This window comes from Meles meles, chromosome 16 (assembly GCF_922984935.1).
Source record: "Meles meles chromosome 16, mMelMel3.1 paternal haplotype, whole genome shotgun sequence".
Taxonomy (NCBI): Eukaryota; Metazoa; Chordata; class Mammalia; order Carnivora; family Mustelidae; genus Meles; species Meles meles.
The window spans coordinates 53,585,745-53,603,856 of NC_060081.1; the positions used below are offsets into that span (position 1 = coordinate 53,585,745).

General features: G+C 46.3%; 1 protein-coding gene across 4 annotated transcripts in view; it reads left to right on the forward strand.

Annotated features, from left to right (window-relative positions):
* The window catches only part of DNAAF9 (dynein axonemal assembly factor 9), a 175,689-nt gene extending 157,858 nt beyond the window's left edge, over positions 1-17,831 (forward strand). For all 4 annotated transcript variants that reach the window (XM_045980797.1, XM_045980795.1, XM_045980796.1 and 1 more), the window contains 7 exons: positions 4,738-4,824; positions 8,810-8,916; positions 9,233-9,307; positions 10,986-11,191; positions 12,305-12,370; positions 13,487-13,580; positions 14,380-17,831. In XM_045980797.1, coding sequence (XP_045836753.1) covers positions 4,738-4,824; positions 8,810-8,916; positions 9,233-9,307; positions 10,986-11,191; positions 12,305-12,370; positions 13,487-13,580; positions 14,380-14,492 — 748 coding nt within the window. In that variant the 3' untranslated portion in view covers positions 14,493-17,831. The remainder of the gene's footprint in view (positions 1-4,737; positions 4,825-8,809; positions 8,917-9,232; positions 9,308-10,985; positions 11,192-12,304; positions 12,371-13,486; positions 13,581-14,379) is intronic.
* Positions 17,832-18,112: the final 281 nt, after the last annotated feature.

The window sequence follows — 18,112 nt, forward strand, 5'->3', positions numbered from 1 at the left end:
CCCAAGATTTTATTTTTAAAGTATCCTCTGTACCCAAGATGGGGCTCAGACTTACAACCCTGAGATCAAGAGTTGCATGCTTTACCAACTGAGCCAGGTGCCTCAAGATATTTTCTGTAGATGCATCCCATTTTCATGCATTAAAGGATGAAGTCAAGACTCTATCAATATTCCTTGTGTTAAGATGTGAAAGAAATGGCATAGAGAACATAGAGAAATTTTTTTTTTTTTACTTCATGGACTTGGGTCCAAATTTTGAACTAAAAATAGAGAATTGATGACTTCGTGTGTATGGACCTGTATGAAGAGAAAACATCTGGTCATACAGCACATTTGTTTGCTCTACAAAGACACCAAAAGGTATATGCTTTTTATATAATTTTGACTTTGAGCAATGTAAATATTTTACATATTCAGAAGTTAACAAAGAGAGATAAAACTAAATAAAACAAAAAGTGAACCGTCTCTATATCAAAGTAATAACCCCACACAGCAGTTAATTCGAGTAACTTTTAAACATAATCCTCTGTTAGAGCCCTGATTCAAACAACATCATTTGTTAGATAAGAAAGATGATAAATAAGAAGTGGGAGAAGTGTACTTTATAATTTTCTGTGTATAGATTCTTAGCCTCTTTGGTTAGGTTTATTCCTAGGTATCTTATAGTTTTGGGTACAATTGTAAATGGGATTGACTCCTTAATTTCTCTTTCTTCAGTCTTGTTGTTGGTGTACAGAAATGCAACTGATTTCTGTGCATTGATTTTATATCCTGACACTTTACTGAATTCCTGTACAAGTTCTAGCAGTTTTGGAGTGGAGTCTTTTGGGTTTTCCACATATAGTATCATATCATCTGCGAAGAGTGATAGTTTGACTTCTTCTTTACCAATTTGGATGCCTTTAATTTCTTTTTGTTGTCTGATTGCTGAGGCTAGGACTTCTAGTACTATGTTGAATAGCAGTGGTGATAATGGACATCCCTGCCGTGTTCCTGACCTTAACGGAAAAGCTTTCAGTTTTTCTCCATTGAGAATGATATTTGCGGTGGGTTTTTCATAGATGGCTTTGATAATATTGAGGTATGTGCCCTCTATCCCTACACTTTGAAGAGTTTTGATCAGGAAGGGATGCTGTACTTTGTCAAATGCTTTTTCAGCATCTATTGAGAGTATCATATGGTTCTTGTTCTTTCTTTTATTAATGTGTTCTATCACATTGATTGATTTGCGGATGTTGAACCAACCCTGCAGCCCTGGAATAAATCCCACTTGATCGTGGTGAATAATCCTTTTAATGTACTGTTGAATCCTATTGGCTAGTATTTTGGCGAGAATTTTTGCGTCTGTGTTCATCAAGGATATTGGTCTGTAGTTCTCTTTTTTGGTGGGATCCTTGTCTGGTTTTGGGATCAAGGTGATGCTGGCCTCATAAAATGAGTTTGGAAGTTTTCCTTCCATTTCTATTTTTTGGAACAGTTTCAAGAGAATAGGAATTGAGGAAGACACAAAAAAATGGAAAAATGTTCCATGCTCCTGGATTGGAAGAATAAATATTGTGGAAATGTCTATGCTACCTAAAGCAATCTACACATTTAATGCAATCCCTATCAAAATACCATCCATTTTTTTCAAAGAAATGGAACAAATAATCCTAAAATTTATATGGAACCAGAAAAGACCTCGAATAGCCAAAGGAATATTGAAGAACAAAGCCAAAGTTGGTGGCATCACAATTCCGGACTTCAAGCTCTATTACAAAGCTGTCATCATCAAGACAGCATGGTACTGGCACAAAAACAGACACATAGATCAGTGGAACAGAATAGAGAGCCCAGAAATCGACCCTCAACTCTACGGTCAACTAATCTTCGACAAAGCAGGAAAGAATGTCCAATGGAAAAAAGACAGCCTCTTCAATAAATGGTGCTGGGAAAATTGGACAGCCACATGCAGAAAAATGAAATTGGACCACTTCCTTACACCACACACGAAAATAGACTCCAAATGGATGAAGGACCTCAATGTGAGAAAGGAATCCATCAAAATCCTTGAGGAGAATGCAGGCAGCAACCTCTTCGACCTCAGCCGTAGCAACATCTTCCTAGGAACAACGGCAAAGGCAAGGGAAGCAAGGGCAAAAATGAACTATTGGGATTTCATCAAGATCCAAAGCTTTTGCACAGCAAAGGAAACAGTTAACAAAACCAAAAGACAACTGACAGAATGGGAGAAGATATTTGCAAACGACATATCAGATAAAGGGCTAGTATCCAAAATCTATAAGGAACTTAGCAAACTCAACACCCAAAGAACAAACAATCCAATCAAGAAATGGGCAGAGGACATGAACAGACATTTCTGCAAAGAAGACATCCAGATGGCCAACAGACACATGAAAAAGTGCTCCACGTCACTCGGCATCAGGGAAATACAAATCAAAACCACAATGAGATATCACCTCACACCAGTCAGAATGGCTAAAATTAACAAGTCAGGAAATGACAGATGCTGGAGAGGATGTGGAGAAAGGGGAACCCTCCTCCACTGTTGGTGGGAATGCAAGCTGGTGCAACCACTCTGGAAAACAGCATGGAGGTTCCTCAAAATGTTGAAAATAGAACTACCCTATGACCCAGCAATTGCACTACTGGGTATTTACCCTAAAGATACAAACATAGTCATCCGAAGGGGCACGTGTACCCGAATGTTTATAGCAGCAATGTCTACAATAGCCAGACTATGGAAAGAACCTAGATGTCCATCAACAGATGAATGGATAAAGAAGATGTGGTATATATACACAATGGAATACTATGCAGCCATCAAAAGAAATGAAATCTTGCCATTTGCGACGACGTGGATGGAACTAGAGCGTATCATGCTTAGTGAAATAAGTCAGTCGGAGAAAGACAACTATCATATGATCTCCCTGATATGAGGACATGGAGAAGCAACATGGGGGGGTAGGGGGATAGGAGAAGAATAAATGAAACAAGATGGGATTGGGAGGGAGACAAACCATAAATGACTCTTAATCTCACAAAACAAACTGGGGGTTGCTGGGGGGAGGTGGGATTGGGAGAGGGGGAGCGGGCTATGGACATTGGGGAGGGGAGGCGAACCATAAGAGACTATGGACTCTGAAAAACAACCTGAGGGTTTTGAAGGGTCAGGGGTGGGAGGTTGGGGCCACCTGAGGGTTTTGAAGGGTCAGGGGTGGGAGGTTGGGGGAACAGGTGGTGGGTAATGGGGAGGGCACGTTTTGCATGGAGCACTGGGTGTTGTGCAAAAAGAATGAATACTGTTACACTGAAAAAATAAATAAAATGGAAAAAAAAAAAAGAAGTGGGAGAAGTGAAGAAAAACCCTGTGAATGGTGGATTTGAATTGTGGGTGTCAGCATAAATTCATTATTTCAAGAAAATGTTTATTTCCTAGCTCTTCCCATGGAAAGGGACCAGAAATACTAATACCACAGTAGAATAAACACCCCTACCTCTAGATCCTGGTTTCTACATACCAGTCCCCAGTACAAGGTATCAGGACTCCTTGGAGAATTGGCTGATTGCAGGACTAGGGCAGGGAAAGTACAGGTGAGCCTGGTACATTTTGTGCTAAAAAAGCAAGGAGGAGGTACTCAAAGATTAGTAGAGATAGGTCAAAAAGATACCAGAGCCAGCTCAAAAACTCCCGCTAGACAAATTGGGACAACTTGGGCATAAGAGAAAAACAAATATAATAACAAATTATATATAACACATGGAATAAATTGAGTCCATGGTGATACTAAAAAAATGAGGAGGGGCAGGACAGTAAATCTCTCTTTACACTAATAAATAAGGATTTATAGAACTTGAAAGTCATTATTTTGTAACCGTTAGTATAATACTTGATTTAGGCAAGAATCATCAGTGGATACTAAGAGCAGTAGGTGACAGATTGTTGATGAAAAGGACATTAACTGGTCACAAAGTATCACTCCATGGCCTACTTTCTGCTTATGATGAGGGGAAAGTACCTTCACAGTAGAGAGATCTAGTAGACATGGCATCGACCAAATGATTAAACTTAGACCAGTAAGTGGACAAACTGACATCATGTGCCTCCTTCATATGATACCCTGGGAAGGACACATAACCTGGGTATTAATCTTACCAAAAATGTCTGACTGAATCTAATCATAAGGAAACAACCAGACAGATCCACATTGTAGTAGGACACAGGACAGCTGGCATGTACTCTTCAAAAAATGTCAACTCTGTAAAAAATAAAAAGTTGGAAGAATTACTCCACATTAAAGGAAAAGAAAGATTGTAAATTCAGTACACAGTCCTTGATTGGATCCTGGGTTCCCTCTCTGGCAAAACAGGGAAAACTCGAAAATGGATTAGATCGGTACTCCTCCAACTCTAATGTGCTATAGATAGATCTCTTAGGGATCTTCTGATTCGGCAGGTGGAGTGGAGCCTGGAATTTTGTGTTTCTGATGAGCTTCTAGATGATACCAGTACTGCTGGTCAACAGTATTAAGTTCCTTGGGTATAATAATAGTGGTGTTGTTCTAAAAGAGAATGTCCTTGTTCTTAGGAGAGGGAGGCATACTGAAGGGTTTAGGTGTGCAGTAACGGAAAAAAGAAATGCATATGTGCTTGTGCATCTGTGGGGGGAGGAAGCAAAACGAGCAAGGTAAGATTGCTCATCCTAATTAACCTGCGTTTTTCTGTATGCTTTCAAAGGAATGAAGACATTGAGCTGATTCTCTCGGAAAATAGTTTTTCAAGTCCTCAGATGCTACGGTCTCGATATTTAATGTACCCTGGCTGGCAAGTATCATCACTGAAAAGTAGCTAAGATTTCTTTGTAAATGCAATGATGTATTTATTTACAGAAAAAGGAAGAAAAAAAGGAAAGAAGGAAGGGAGGGAGGAAAAAGAAATTTCAGGTGTTCTACAAGAGTGACAGTGGCAGCTGGATGGCCTGCCATGTCGCAGCAGCTGCTGGTCTTGCTAGGAGCCCAGTGCTCCATACATCTTGGGCTCCAACTTGGGAGCCTTGCTGGATGTTGAGACTTAGGGAGTGGCCCTGTGAGCACCAGGCACATCATGTTCTTTGTTTGTTCTAGCCTCTAGTGAGGGTGAGGTGGCTGGCATGGACCCAAGGAGTTACAGCCTTCCCAGATGAGAGTCACTCCTGAGAATACAGTCAGTCCTCTGGGGGGGTCCCTCCTGACAGGTAGGTTCCCTGCTGTTGTGGCCCAGGGGATGTTTATTCTCTCCTGGCAGCCTCACAGCATGTGAACCCCTCCTCCAAAAGGGAGTGGAGGAGGAAAGACAGTACCAAGGGCACTGTAGTCGTATTAGTGCCAGCATCACTTGAGCACACTGTGTGCTTCACACTGTTCTGAGCTCTCCAGGACAGTAGCCACCAGCCGTATTTGGCTATTTAATAAAATGTAAATTAATAAAAATTAAGTAAAATCAGTCTCTCAGTCATACAAGCTACACTTCAAGTGCTCAGTAGTTACTGTGGCCAGCAACTACCACACTAGACAGCACAGATCCAGAACATTTCCATCATTACAGAAAGTTCTGTTGGACAGTGCCACCTGAAGAGCTCTACCTGTTTTGTGTTATCCATTAATCCTCAAACCAAGCCTGCAAGGTAGACTCCATTATTTCCCTCCTTTTTTTTTAATTATTATATATTTTTAAGATTTTATTTATTTATTTGACAGACAGAGATCACAAGCAGGCAGAGCGGCAGGCAGAGAGTGAGAGAGGAGGAAGCAGGCTCCCTGTGGAGCAGAGAGTCCGATGCGGGGCTTGATCCCAGGACCCTGGGATCATGACCCTAGCCAAAGGCAGAGGCTTTAACGCACCGAGCCACCCAGGTGCCCCTGTTTCCCTCCTTTTTAAGGATAATGTCAGTGAGGCAGCAAGGAGTTAAATGTTTCAAATTCATACAGCCAGTAAGTGAAAGAGCTGCCTATCTAACTCAGTTTGTATGGCTCCGGAGCCTATATGCTCAGCCGCGTGCTGCGCGTGTTTCTGTATAGAATGGGTAACTGTTTCCGATGTTCAAGGGAAGGCAACTACTAGAGCTTGGCCAGAAGTATTCTCCCGTTGATTTGGATTATCTTTGTTTTCTTTACTCATTCCCCCAGACACCTTTCTACACCACCCCTTATGTCACCAGTATTTTATACCAGCAAAGAACTGATTTGTACTATGCTGGTAAAACAAACAAGTCCACTATGTGAAACTGAAGATTTTTAGGCATATTCTAGAAGGAACCTCTGAGTTAGATCATACTTGCTTAAACCGTAGGTGAGTGGATCGTCCCTTATGCGTGATCGAGAAAGTTATATCTTAGCTAAAAAGAAACGGTGGAGCTTCTGGGTGAAACCACCTTCTCCGGTGACTGGGGCTTCTGACCCTTCTCCTGCCACACCTCTGGGCCTGGTGCAGAGATTCCTGCTGTCTCCACCTAGTGCCTAGGGAAGCACCCATTCTGTAGTCCATGGTGACTCATTCTGTTCATTGTGCACACGAACTTAGCTCAGGGCACAGACTTTCCTGGAGGCAGAATGATCCTAGAGAGAGCCAGGTATAAGGTGTTCATTAGAAGGCTCTGTGAATCTAAAGTCTGAAGCCTTCTCTTTACCAGGAAGATCAGCCCTTGTAGAGAATCGGAGTTGGAGGGGCCTCACAATCACCCTTTGGGCCCTCCCTTCTGAGTTCCTTCCTAGGAATCAGATATTTTCATCTGTTAACAAGATGGCAGCCATCAGACTCCTACACATCCCTGTATATTTTCCCCGCTTCCTCACTGAGTCAGGGCCCACTCAGAGTGAATAGGGTTTAGCTCTAGATGTGCTCAGCTCTGTGCTGTGCATATTTTCAGCCATTCCCCTCCCACAACCCTCTCTCTGCTCATCTACCCCACCCCCATTTCCCCTGGTAGAAGGCTTGTTTCTAGTCTAGCAGGAAACCTTCACTCTTTTCTTGGCCCCTCCCAATTTCCCTAAGGATTCAGGCTCTAAACAAAGAAGCCCAGAGAGGCCAGTGGTCTCCCGTATCTTCGGAGAGGGCAGGAAGAATTTATCATTACTGCAAAAATGTTATACCAGCACCTTACTTTAAAGAAAGCATAATGAGTAAGATAGTTTCAACAATACATGTGATATAAAATTCAAATCTGTAGAGCTATTTTAAAGCAAAGGAAATTAATAAAATATAATAGACTAGAAGAAAATATGTGCATCATGTGGCAAAGGGTTAATATAATATTTGAGAAGCTTATTCTGATATTGAAGAAAAGTAACCCAGTCCATATAGATGTGGACAGTTCACTTTTTTTTTTTTTAAGATTTTATTTATTTATTATTAAAGAGGGTACGTGACGGTGGAGGGGGACAGAGGGAGGGAGAGGGAATCTAAGGCAGACTCCATGCTGAGCACAGAGCCTGGGCAGGACTTGATCCCATGACCCTGAGATCATGACCTGAGCTGAAACCATGAGTTGGACACTTAACTGACAGAGGCACCCAGGTGCACCAGCACAGTTCACTTAAAAGCAAGTATAAATGGCAGCCATGGTAACAGAATTCCACTTTAGTAATATTCAGAAATGTAAAATGATGCCTTACTATTGTTTGGCTTGACATCTATTACACTTAACCAAAAATATCTGTAAGAATCATTGTTGGGGGAATTGTGAAACTGAAACACTCTTCTGCTGCTGGGAGTGGTGTAAACTATTACCCCTGAGATGGTTATACCCTCTCCTGGATTGATTCTGTCATGGGGTTTCATCTCAAGGAAATAATTCAAAAGAAGGAATGACAATTCCATAATTTTGGCAGCTGGGTGATGGGGGTTCATTGCACTGTCTATCTTCGCATGTGTTTGAAATTTTCCATAATAAAAACTTTAATTTTTTAGATACTCTGGATATGGCATGTGTTTTTAAAAAAAAATTTTTTTTAAGCAGTCTCTACACCCAACGTGGGGCTTGAGCTCACAACCCCAAGATCAAGAGTCACATGCTCCACCAACTGAGCCAACCCCCTGCCCCTGAACATGGGATCTTCTTTTTTTTCCCCCCCATCTAAGTCACAGACCACTTTCTTTCTTTCTTTCCTTTTTTAAGATCTTATTTATTTATTTGACAGACAGAGATCACAAGTAGGCAGAGAGAGAGGAGGAAGCAGGCTCCCTGCTGAGCCGAGAGCCCAATTCAAGGCTTGATCCCAGGACCCTGGGATCATGACCTGAGCCAAAGGCAGAGGCTTTAACCCACTGAGCCCCCCAAGGAGCCCCAACATGGGATCTTCTTCATGAACCTGTGGTTGGCACTGTATCTGCTGAGTTCAAAACTGAAAAAATAGAGCAGAGATGCCCCAGCTCTTTAGTTCCTTTTGGAAAGTGTGCACATCCAAATGTACGGTCTGTTAAGCTGCTCTCAAAAGTGGGGTATAGTTGGGGCCCTGAGGAAGAGCTCCAGGGGTGTCAGGAGGAACCCCCAATCTCAGGTGGCACACTGGTAGGCTTCAAACATAGATGGGGTCTTTGGTTTCACGGAACTGCTAGTCTACAGACCTCCCTGCTCTAATGGGCAACCATGCTTCCCAGTCTCAAGGTGAAAGAGACATACACATATTTAAAATAAATGTTTTGTATGCAAAATGGCACGTAAGAAAGAACTCAAATATTATAGGATGAATGATATATAATTCATCCCTGAGTGGTATATAATAACATTCAAAGCCCCAATTACTTGTACTTACAACTTTTTAAACTTTTTAAGGTATGAAGGTAAATTTGACTCTGGATCGGTCTTTCCACTAATGGTTCAGATCTGCGTATGGTTTGGTCGTCCCTTGGAGAAGACTCGCTTTGTGGCCAAATGTAAAGGTAAACCTTGGTTGGGACCCTGATAAAAGAGTATGTCAAAGTTGTCGCTGCTTCATGGCACCATTTTAGTTTGTGTGTGCTGTCTTTTCTCCTTGCCCTTGGGATCTGAAAACAGGCAGAGGGATTTGAGGGTCCAGGAGTGCCCCAACCCTGGGAACAGTGGCAGAGCCACTGGGAGGGTCTGGTGGAGGAACAGCCTGTAAGCCCTGGTCCCTGGAGTAGGGATCCTTCCCAGTCCCTAAGCCTCCTAGCTGTGTGCCCCGAACTGGGCCTCTGCCCCCAGGTTGGTGACAGCCTTGTCCTCTTCTTCCACCAGCAATTCAGTCTTCCATCAAGCCAAGTCCCTTCTCTGGAAACATCTACCACATCCTGGGCAAAGTGAAGTTTTCAGGTAACTGGGGAGTTGGATTTAAGAGTCCTGCACTATGGAATGCTCACATTCTCATGATGTGGATTCATAGCTTTTACTGGTGCTCTGCAGACCACGGATACCTCTCAGCCTTTCTCAAAAACCCTCCCATCTGGGCTTAACACCAGTGGCTCTTCTAGTCCCCCCACCTTTCTGCAGGTCCTGCTCCACAGTGCGGGATGTGTCCTGTCTTACCCCCGGATGGCCTGCCCAGGGCCTCTCCTCATAGCTCCTTGACTTCTTATTCCAGAGACTCTCAATCTACCCCTTTCAAGCCATCCATGGCCTCCTAGACCTGTCACCAGGAGCTCCCCCAGTGATGAGCTCTCCAGCTCCAGATCCATTTCTGCCAAAGTCTTCAAGCCTTCCACTTGCCTTCTCCCGATTTATCAGCCTTAGACCTCTGGAACCCTCGTGACTTGAAGTCTGTTCATCCTGGGCTGGAGGTCAAGGAGGGCCTCAAAACAAGGAATTAGTCAACTCAACATTGAGGAAAGGGAGAATATTCAAGGGAAAAGGCACTGCACGTGCTTTGGAACCAAGGCAAACAAGGCATATTGCAGGAAGCAGAAAGGGTTCATTGTGGCTGAGGCCTAGTAGGAATATGTCTGTTAAGGCATTTTTAGCTTTCGTAACAGAAAACACCAACTCAACTAGCTGGTGTTAGCTATATCATAAGAAGTCAAGAGGTGAGGCAGCATAGCAACGCCACTGAGGACACAGGTAATGTGTGTTCTTCCATTCTTAGTATGTCAGCTTGTCTTCGGGTTCCCAGCCCTCATTGCCAGGTAGTGCTACAGATCTGGGTGTCACCTCCAAGCACAACATCCAGCTGATAGGAGAGGCTCTTCTTGTGGGTTGCATTATCAATACAGACGCCTTTCACTGAGGCACCCCCTGCCTCTTCCTCAGCAGACTTCTCTCATTGCCCAGGATTGAGCTGCCGTGCTTTCTGGGGAATTGGTGCTAGAGAGAGCAGGTGGTGGACAGGCAACCATCAGTGTCTGCCATAGGGAGCCACTGAGAGTTGTAAGCATGGGACCATGTCACCTGTGTAAAGATCTCTCAAGGTCCTTAACCCATGTCTTTGGCTTTATTTATGTTACTGAATCTGAAACTTTGGCCCCTTACTCAAGCCTTCTTCCCTCAGGCTCCAACAGACAGCCTCCTCCTTGCTTCAAAGGTCATAATGCCTCCCCCTTCCCTCTCACCTTGTTTTTGTCTTTATTTAGACCTTCTCTTGAGCCCTTTCTTACTCAGTTAACCTCTCTTTGTTTTGGATCCCTTTCCCATCTTGCTTTTTAGGGGGACCTAAAAAAAACACCAGTACTAGCTTTCCTGTTTCTGTTATGTGACCCTCCTGTACCACTTGTATGTTGACACTCCCTTTTCCCTCAGCCTTTCAGGCTTCTGCTGAGACCGAAGGGGCTCTCCTCTTATAGTCCCTTTCTGGGTTAGTGATGTCCACCTAATTACCAAATCAGCCAAGCCAGAAATTTACATTGCTCCTCCCTCTCTTAGTTCATTCATCCTTTTTAACTTGCCATGAGTCATGGCAGTTCTTCTTCCTGCATGTGTCACAGGAATCTGTCCCCAACTATCTGCATGTTATAGGCTTAGTGTAGCGGGGGCTCAGGGTCTACGTGTGTTCTCCCTACAGACTCTGAGAGGGCCATGGAGGTCTGCCACAACACTCTGGCCAATTCTTTGAGCATTGTCCCGGTTTTGGAGGGACCCTCGCCACCACCTGATTCCCGAAGCACACCTCAAGACAGCAGTGGGCAGCAGGAGTGTTACCTCGTGTTCATCGGCTGCTCCCTGAAGGAAGAAAGCATCAAGGACTGGCTGCGGCAGTCAGCTAAGCAGGTGGTTTCCAAAGCCCAGAAACCTTTGGCACAGATGTGACCAGCACAGCTCAGAGCTGCTCCTGGCCTGGGGGTAGAGACCCCTCCAGGAGCCCCCTTCTGGTCTACGCTTCACAGGCTCAGCCGGCACTTTCAGGGATGCTCTGCATGTGGGAGGAACCTCCTCAAGGGAGGAACCTTGAGGGTAACCTCGAGGCAGACCTGGGCTTACAGCCATTTCTAATTCTTTTGCCAAGGCAAATTGCAGTTACTAGGTGGCTTAACTGGGACCTGGGTGAAACCTGGTGGTTCCACGTGGATCCTGGGTCAGCCTGGCAGTCTAAACTCAAAATGTCTTTTCTTAGCTGAACCTAATTCAGGGGCTGTCCCGTGTTCTGAACCCAGGATCCTTCTGTACTTGGGTTCTCTCTCTAGAAAAGAGAAACAACAAAGATAACGCTCACAGCTGTTTGTGAACCAAGACTTTAAGCACTGATACCAGTGAGCCCGGGCGCTGGAAACAGGCACAAGGGAAGATGATGCTGGCCAATAGAGGCATATAAGCATCTTTAGCCCAATACTGCAAAGAAAAGTAAAACCCAGACTGGAGTAAAATCCTCTCATATGACGCAAGCTGTGGATGCTAGGCCTCTTAGCACAGCCTCACGGGTTTAGCTTGACTTAGAACTCTGGAATAGAATTGGCTGGGCCCTGGGTCCTTAGTTGGAACCTGTCTTTTATACTGAGGGATGGCTCTGTGTAGGCTGTATCTTTCCCAGATAAACTGGATAAACCCCTAAATGGTTGACTAGGGGACGTCATGTTGTCCCTTTTTCTGCATACGTGGCCCTGGTGGGGCTTAGAGTTGAGGCTCTGCAGAGACGGAACATGCTATTGCAGAAGTGCTGGTTTCCCTCTGCTGCTCGTTTCCCCTGGCACACAGGGTTCTGTGGTGGTCAGTGGTCTCCCTGAGGGGCAGACAGGATATGTGTTCAGGCCACAATGCTGCCTGTGCTTGCTTTCCCTGCTGCTGGGATCTTAGTCATGTCACCCCCAGAACCCTGAGCCCTCCCCGCCCAGGTACTCCCTCAGCTCTGTTGGGACCTGACCTCTCCCTTCCTCCATCTTTGCACAGAAGCCTCAGAGGAAAGCCCTGAAGACCAGGGGAATGCTGACCCAGCAGGAGATCAGGAACATCCACGTGAGTCCCCTAAGAGCCCCAAGGCTATCCTGGGCTAGCACAGCTCCATCCTTTAGGAGTCCCTGAGTGAGGGGGCTGTTTGTAGGCGAGGCTGGAGATCTTCCTTCTCTTAAGCCACAAAGGGAACCTGGGCAAGGAGGAACCTCAGACCATCCAGCCTTGTAGCCTAAAAGAGGAGGAGGGTAGAGTGACCTCTGCTATGACCTGGGCATGAGATAGAGGAGAAGCAGTGCCTGTGGGAGGAAGGGGTGACGTGGAGCCCTGTTTTGACACACTGTTGAAGCAGCCACAGAAGTCCTTTCTCCTCCCACCCTTCCATGCTAGATAAACCACAGATAAATCAACAGAGCCCAGGAAAAACTGTCTAGATCCAGAAACTGCTGATAAGCAAGTGGTAGACTCCTAGGACCAGCATGAGAGGCTCTCTGCTGAGCCCCTCAGCCTTCAGGCTGACTCCCAGCCTCTTCCCCAGTCCCAGCCCCCACTGGCACCTTTTCCTGAGCGCCGTGGGGGCAAAGGCTACAAGGGACACAGAGTCCAGGCCCCAGCACAGACTGTGCCACTTCTCCCAGTAATGAGCAGGTAGGAGAGGCTCTGGGACCCAGGAGCCCCTGCTTTGGACTTGAGGAGGTCCCTTCATATCCAGCTTCTGTCCTGGGCAACCCTCGGTGCTCCTGGGGAGGAGACTGTGGGTACCTCAGAAGGCAGTCATGGTAGTATGTGTTCCCCCAGAAGCGGACCTTGAACATGGATTTGAGTGCAGATCACTTATTTTGGAAGTGATTCTAGGAGACGCTAACAGAGAATTGAGAGAGTAGGGAGAAAAAGAAGGGAGACAGCTAACAAAGGGTGTGTTATCAAACCAGTACCACTGAAGACGAGTGGAGCTTAATCCCAGAGAAGCTCCCAGACTTCTCCCTGGGATGAGAGCTCGGGAACCTCCATCAGTCACTACTTGAGAACTGCTGCGGGGAGAATATTCCCTCGTGTATCTAGCCTTCCGTGGGGCAGAGTGTGCTGTCTTGCTAAGGCATAGGCTTGTTTATTTGTTTTTCATGAATGAGTAGATGATAGGAAGTGGTCAGATAATTTTAACAGGACTCTTTTTCCCTACAGGTGAAGCGCCACCTGGACCCCCTGCCCGCAGGCTACTTTTACAATGGCACCCAGTTTGTCAACTTCTTTGGTGACAAGACTGATTTTCACCCACGTATCCTTAGAATCTGTGGTGGCCAGGTTGGGTATGTGTGGAAGCCTGAACGTAAAGAGGGTGTCTGCTAGAGCCACTGCAGCCCACCCCCTAGAGCAGACTGGGTTCTAGGAGCACGCAGCAAGCCACAGAGGCAGACTTTTCATTTGGGCCTTCAAACGTCATTAGTAAAGTTAATTTCGCCTTCATTCAGTGATCACTGAAGCACCTGTGGGGTTGTAGTTTCTTTTTCTTCACCTTTTTTTTAAGATTTTATTTATTTGAGACAGAGAAAGAATGAGAGAGAGCATGAGAGCGGGGTGAGGGACAAAGGGAGAAGCAGACTCCCTGCTGAGCAGGGAGCACAATGTAGGGATCTATCCCAGGACCTTCAGACCATGACCCAAGCCGAAGGCAGCTGCTTAATTGACTGGGCCACCCAGGCGCCCCTGTGGGTTGTAGTTTCAGTGTAGCTGCGGTAACATCCTACGTTCTCTGGTCATTGGGATCATAATCTACAAGTTGGAGACTATATGTGATCACAGTAGTTTATCTGGGGGAAGGTGGACAGAAGTCTGTGCTCTTGAAAGCTGGAGGGCTCAGCTCTAGGGCCTCATGAAGGAACCTGTGCCAACCCTGGCGCTTCTCTGTAGTTGGGGTACGGCCAGTATATAGGAAAGAGCCCGGTAGGTTGGCTTTGTGTGGGCTGGGCATTCAATCCTTCAGTGTCCCCCATCTCAGCTGCCCACAGATCCCTCTGGGCCTGGGCAGGCTCCCTTGTCCCCCCAGCTCAGGGCTTTCTTCCTTAATGAGATGCCAGTCATGGACCAGTTCATGAATGACTACGTGGAAGAAGCCAACCGGGAAATTGAGAAGTATAACCAAGAGCTGGACCAGCAGGAGTATCACGATCTCTTTGAACAGAAGCCCTAGGGGAAGGCTGGGCCATATGTCCTGGAAAACGTCCACCCTGGAGGTGGATGTTTAGAAATGGGATAACCGAACCTCAGCTCTCCCAGGCCCCTCCCTAAAGGGGCTGTCTTTGTTCTTCTTGGCCTTTGTGTACTGGCTTGAGTGCATGTTGTCTTTATTCTCTATACAGCGCTGAAGAGCATCATCTGCACCACTGATGGGGGTGGGATGGGGGGTCCTCATGAACAATGAGCAGATAGGGACTGCCCTGTTTGTGCGGCTGGCATCCCGGAGCCTGTGGGTCTCTGGTAACAGTATCACCTTTGGGCTGCTGAGGCACTGGAATGGTGGAGAGAAGTGTTTGTTACACAGGGGAGCTGTTGGGATGCAGAAGGAACCCTGGCTGCCTCAACAGTGGCCGTGCCCCGGGGACCAAGCCACAGGCACTGGCCTCAGACACTGCCCCAGGAGAGCCCTCTCCCCAGTGGAGAGTGCCTGTCTTCCTGCGTAGTCCCCTTGCATTGAAGGAGCAGGCCCTGCTGGCCTTGAGCCCAGTCGTGGGGGGGAGCAACCCAAGCCTTGCTCCAGCCCCACCCACAGAGCCAGCAACTTGGGCTAAGATGAGGGGATGTCCCTTATAGGCTAAACTGAAGGAAGGGAAAGGCATGTTGCTTTCCAGAAGCATGTGTCTTTTGAATTGATACAAGCGGTCTCCCCGGAGGTTGATTTTGAGCTCCCCTTGTGGCCTCACTGTGGTTTGCCTCATTCAGGGGCAAGAGCAAACCTGCTGCTTCAGCCTCCCCGTGACGCCTTCCTTTGCTTTTGAGGGGAACATCCTGCAACCGCTTAGTCTTGGGCCCAGGGCTCTCATCACTTGTGGGGCATCCCGGAAGAGGGCTTACTCTCCAGCACCCAGCCCTTCCTTGAGCCTTGCCAGGGAAGCCTTGGTTTGCAGCCACAAACTTCAGGAAACTTACATCCCCAAGCATTGTTGCTGGCCCTGGACTTGTTTGGCTCCTGTCAACTGGGAATTTCAAAGAATTCCAATATCCAATTTAGAATTTCTTCCAGGGTCTTTGTTTTCAGCTGGACTGTAAACCAGAGGAGAATTACAAATGCATCCCGTACCTGACTTGCAGAATTAGTGTGGGGGAGGGGGAGGTCACAGGCACTGATATTTGGATGATGTCTGTTAGGACTTCAGCGCCTCAGCTGCCTAGACTGTAAATGCTTTCTGAATTTCACTTTTTTTTTTTTTCTTTTGCATGCCTTAGGAAGAAGCACATAGACAAAACCAGCAAAGTTTCCAGTAATGTAGAGGGGTTTTTGAGAATAGCCCCTGGCACAGAGGAGAGACTGAGAAAGGATGAAGCACATGTGGTCTGTGTGCCTGGTCACTCAGAGGCCTCCATGCAAGTAGCAAAGCAGGTGTTAAGGGCTTGTCAGTAAAACGTACTTGTATTAGAAAAAAATAATCTGCATTTGAAGCCGAATGAACAAAACTCCAAATACCACTAAATAAGAAATCTTGCATGAAGAAAGCTTCTGAAAAGGCCCATGTGCTCCAGTCCCAGCTCCCAAAGCTGGTGGTGACAAGGGCCCAGGTGTGGAGCCCACGTCTGGGAGCACCTCACTTCTGTTTGGCCAGAGGCTGGGGTCCACAATGGGCCTGCTTCTGCTTCAGAATCAATAACATAGATCTTAAGTGCAATTGATGAAATAAGCAATGAGTTACTGTAGCTTCCTTTAGCTCTACTGAGCTCTTTTTAAAAACTCAAACTTGAGCAGCCTTAGAAAAGGGAGAAGTGGGGTGGGTGGGTGGGTGGGGGGAACCATAGGCCATTTACTCCAGGTGGGTTGCTGTGAACTTTTAAATGAAAAGCTCTAGATTGAGAAGCTTGAGCCATTTCCTGGCTGCTGCACAAAAGAGTTTTTAAAGAGGGTTCAGAGCCCGTGTATAAAAGCGGGTCTTCCCACTGCGTGGGGCTATACTACGTGGTGGTCTTGGTTTCTGACCGTGGTCCACAGAAATGCTCTCTCACCAACTTGCCCCACTCCCAATTCCTCTACTGTTAGAGGGAAAACTGTGATTACCTCAACTTGAATATGAAACTGTGATTGAAAAAAGTCAAAACGTTAAGAAGTTCCAAAGCCAAAAAGGCAGAACTGGCTGAGGCCTCCGTTGACGCTCCTCAGCCTGCTCGGGGGTGTGAAGGGGCACATTGGCGAAAGGGCATTCCTTGGGGCGCACTTGCTGTGCCCCCAGTAAAGAGGCACACTAGCTGTATGAGCTCTTTGAGGACTGAGGTAGGGAGGACCCTCCTCCCCTCCGCACTGCCCCTCCTGGAACCTGCCAGGCGCCTCTGGGTTCTGACTGTGAAGTTTAATATCCACTGGATTCCTCTGGAAGCTCCAGGTAGAGAGACAGGGTCTTAGGCTGTCTCCAGGGGAAGGGCCATAACACTCTGTTGCAGATTTTGACCTTCAGAGTGGATACCAGTGACCCAGCAGAGACATCAGGTGTAGTAGATTCCTTAGGGACAGGCAGAAGTCCTCCAGGGGCTTACGTGCTTTTTGCCAACTTTCCTGTTAGCAGCTTCAGTTTTATATCACCCAGAGTGAGTGTGATAATGTTGAAGTCGCTGAAGTTATGGGTTATTTTACGTTTTGATGTGGGATTTTCTTTTTATTTTTTTTTTAATTGGGAGGAGGAGGCAGAAATTGGAGAAAAGGGATCACCCTAGGAGGAGGCTACGGGCAAGGAGTCCAGTTGGCCCCATCCGAGCCCTGGGGGCTCTCTGACCTGAGGCCAGGACACTGGGCCCTGTGGGTCGCAAGAAAAAGTTCCCTCCTAAATTCTATTAGGATTTTGGAGAATTTTTGCACAGTAATAAGCTCTGGGTTGCTCTTTGGGCTTCTCAAAAGGGAAAAGTTAACTCAAAGATTGTAAACTATTAAGTATTGCAGTGTTGCCGACCTAGTTGGATAGTTGTACCTCAAAAAGTAGGTGAGAAAAGGCTTCCTTGTCCCAGGTTGTCAAATACTAATGACAGAAGAGCTCACTTACGTGCCAAAATTCACTTTTATACTAGTTTTTCAGTGCTTTAATATTTGTAACTTAAATTTTAAAACTCATATTTACAAACACTACTGTAACTTCAGTGAAACTGAATTGTGTGATTGAAGCTTTTTGCTTATTATAGTATTTATTACACTACTTAATTCAGTAAATATATAAAAGTAGCCTTCAATTTATTTTTATATTATTTTACATGTTTTTACCTGCAGTTGTGTATGTGAATTTACCTTGGTAACTGAGATGTTATGCTAAGGACCAATAAACTCTCACTGAACAAGCAAGACCTGAGGCAGTTACCTGTTCCTGTGGACTCAGCTGTGTGGGGGAGGGCAGAATATGTGGCTTGGGAAGGCCCGCCCCCAGGGACTTGGGCCCTTCCTTCCGCCTCAGCCTCCTGTTGGTAGTGCTTTGCTGGGCAGCTGGGGAGAGGCCCTTGGGGCGCACACATTCCCCTCCCCAGACCCCAGAGGGCCCACAGAGCGTAAGGTTCATGACACCACTCTGCGTGCGGATAGGCGCTCTCGGGACTCCCAGAACCCGAAGAGGGGTTTGAGGAAGCCGG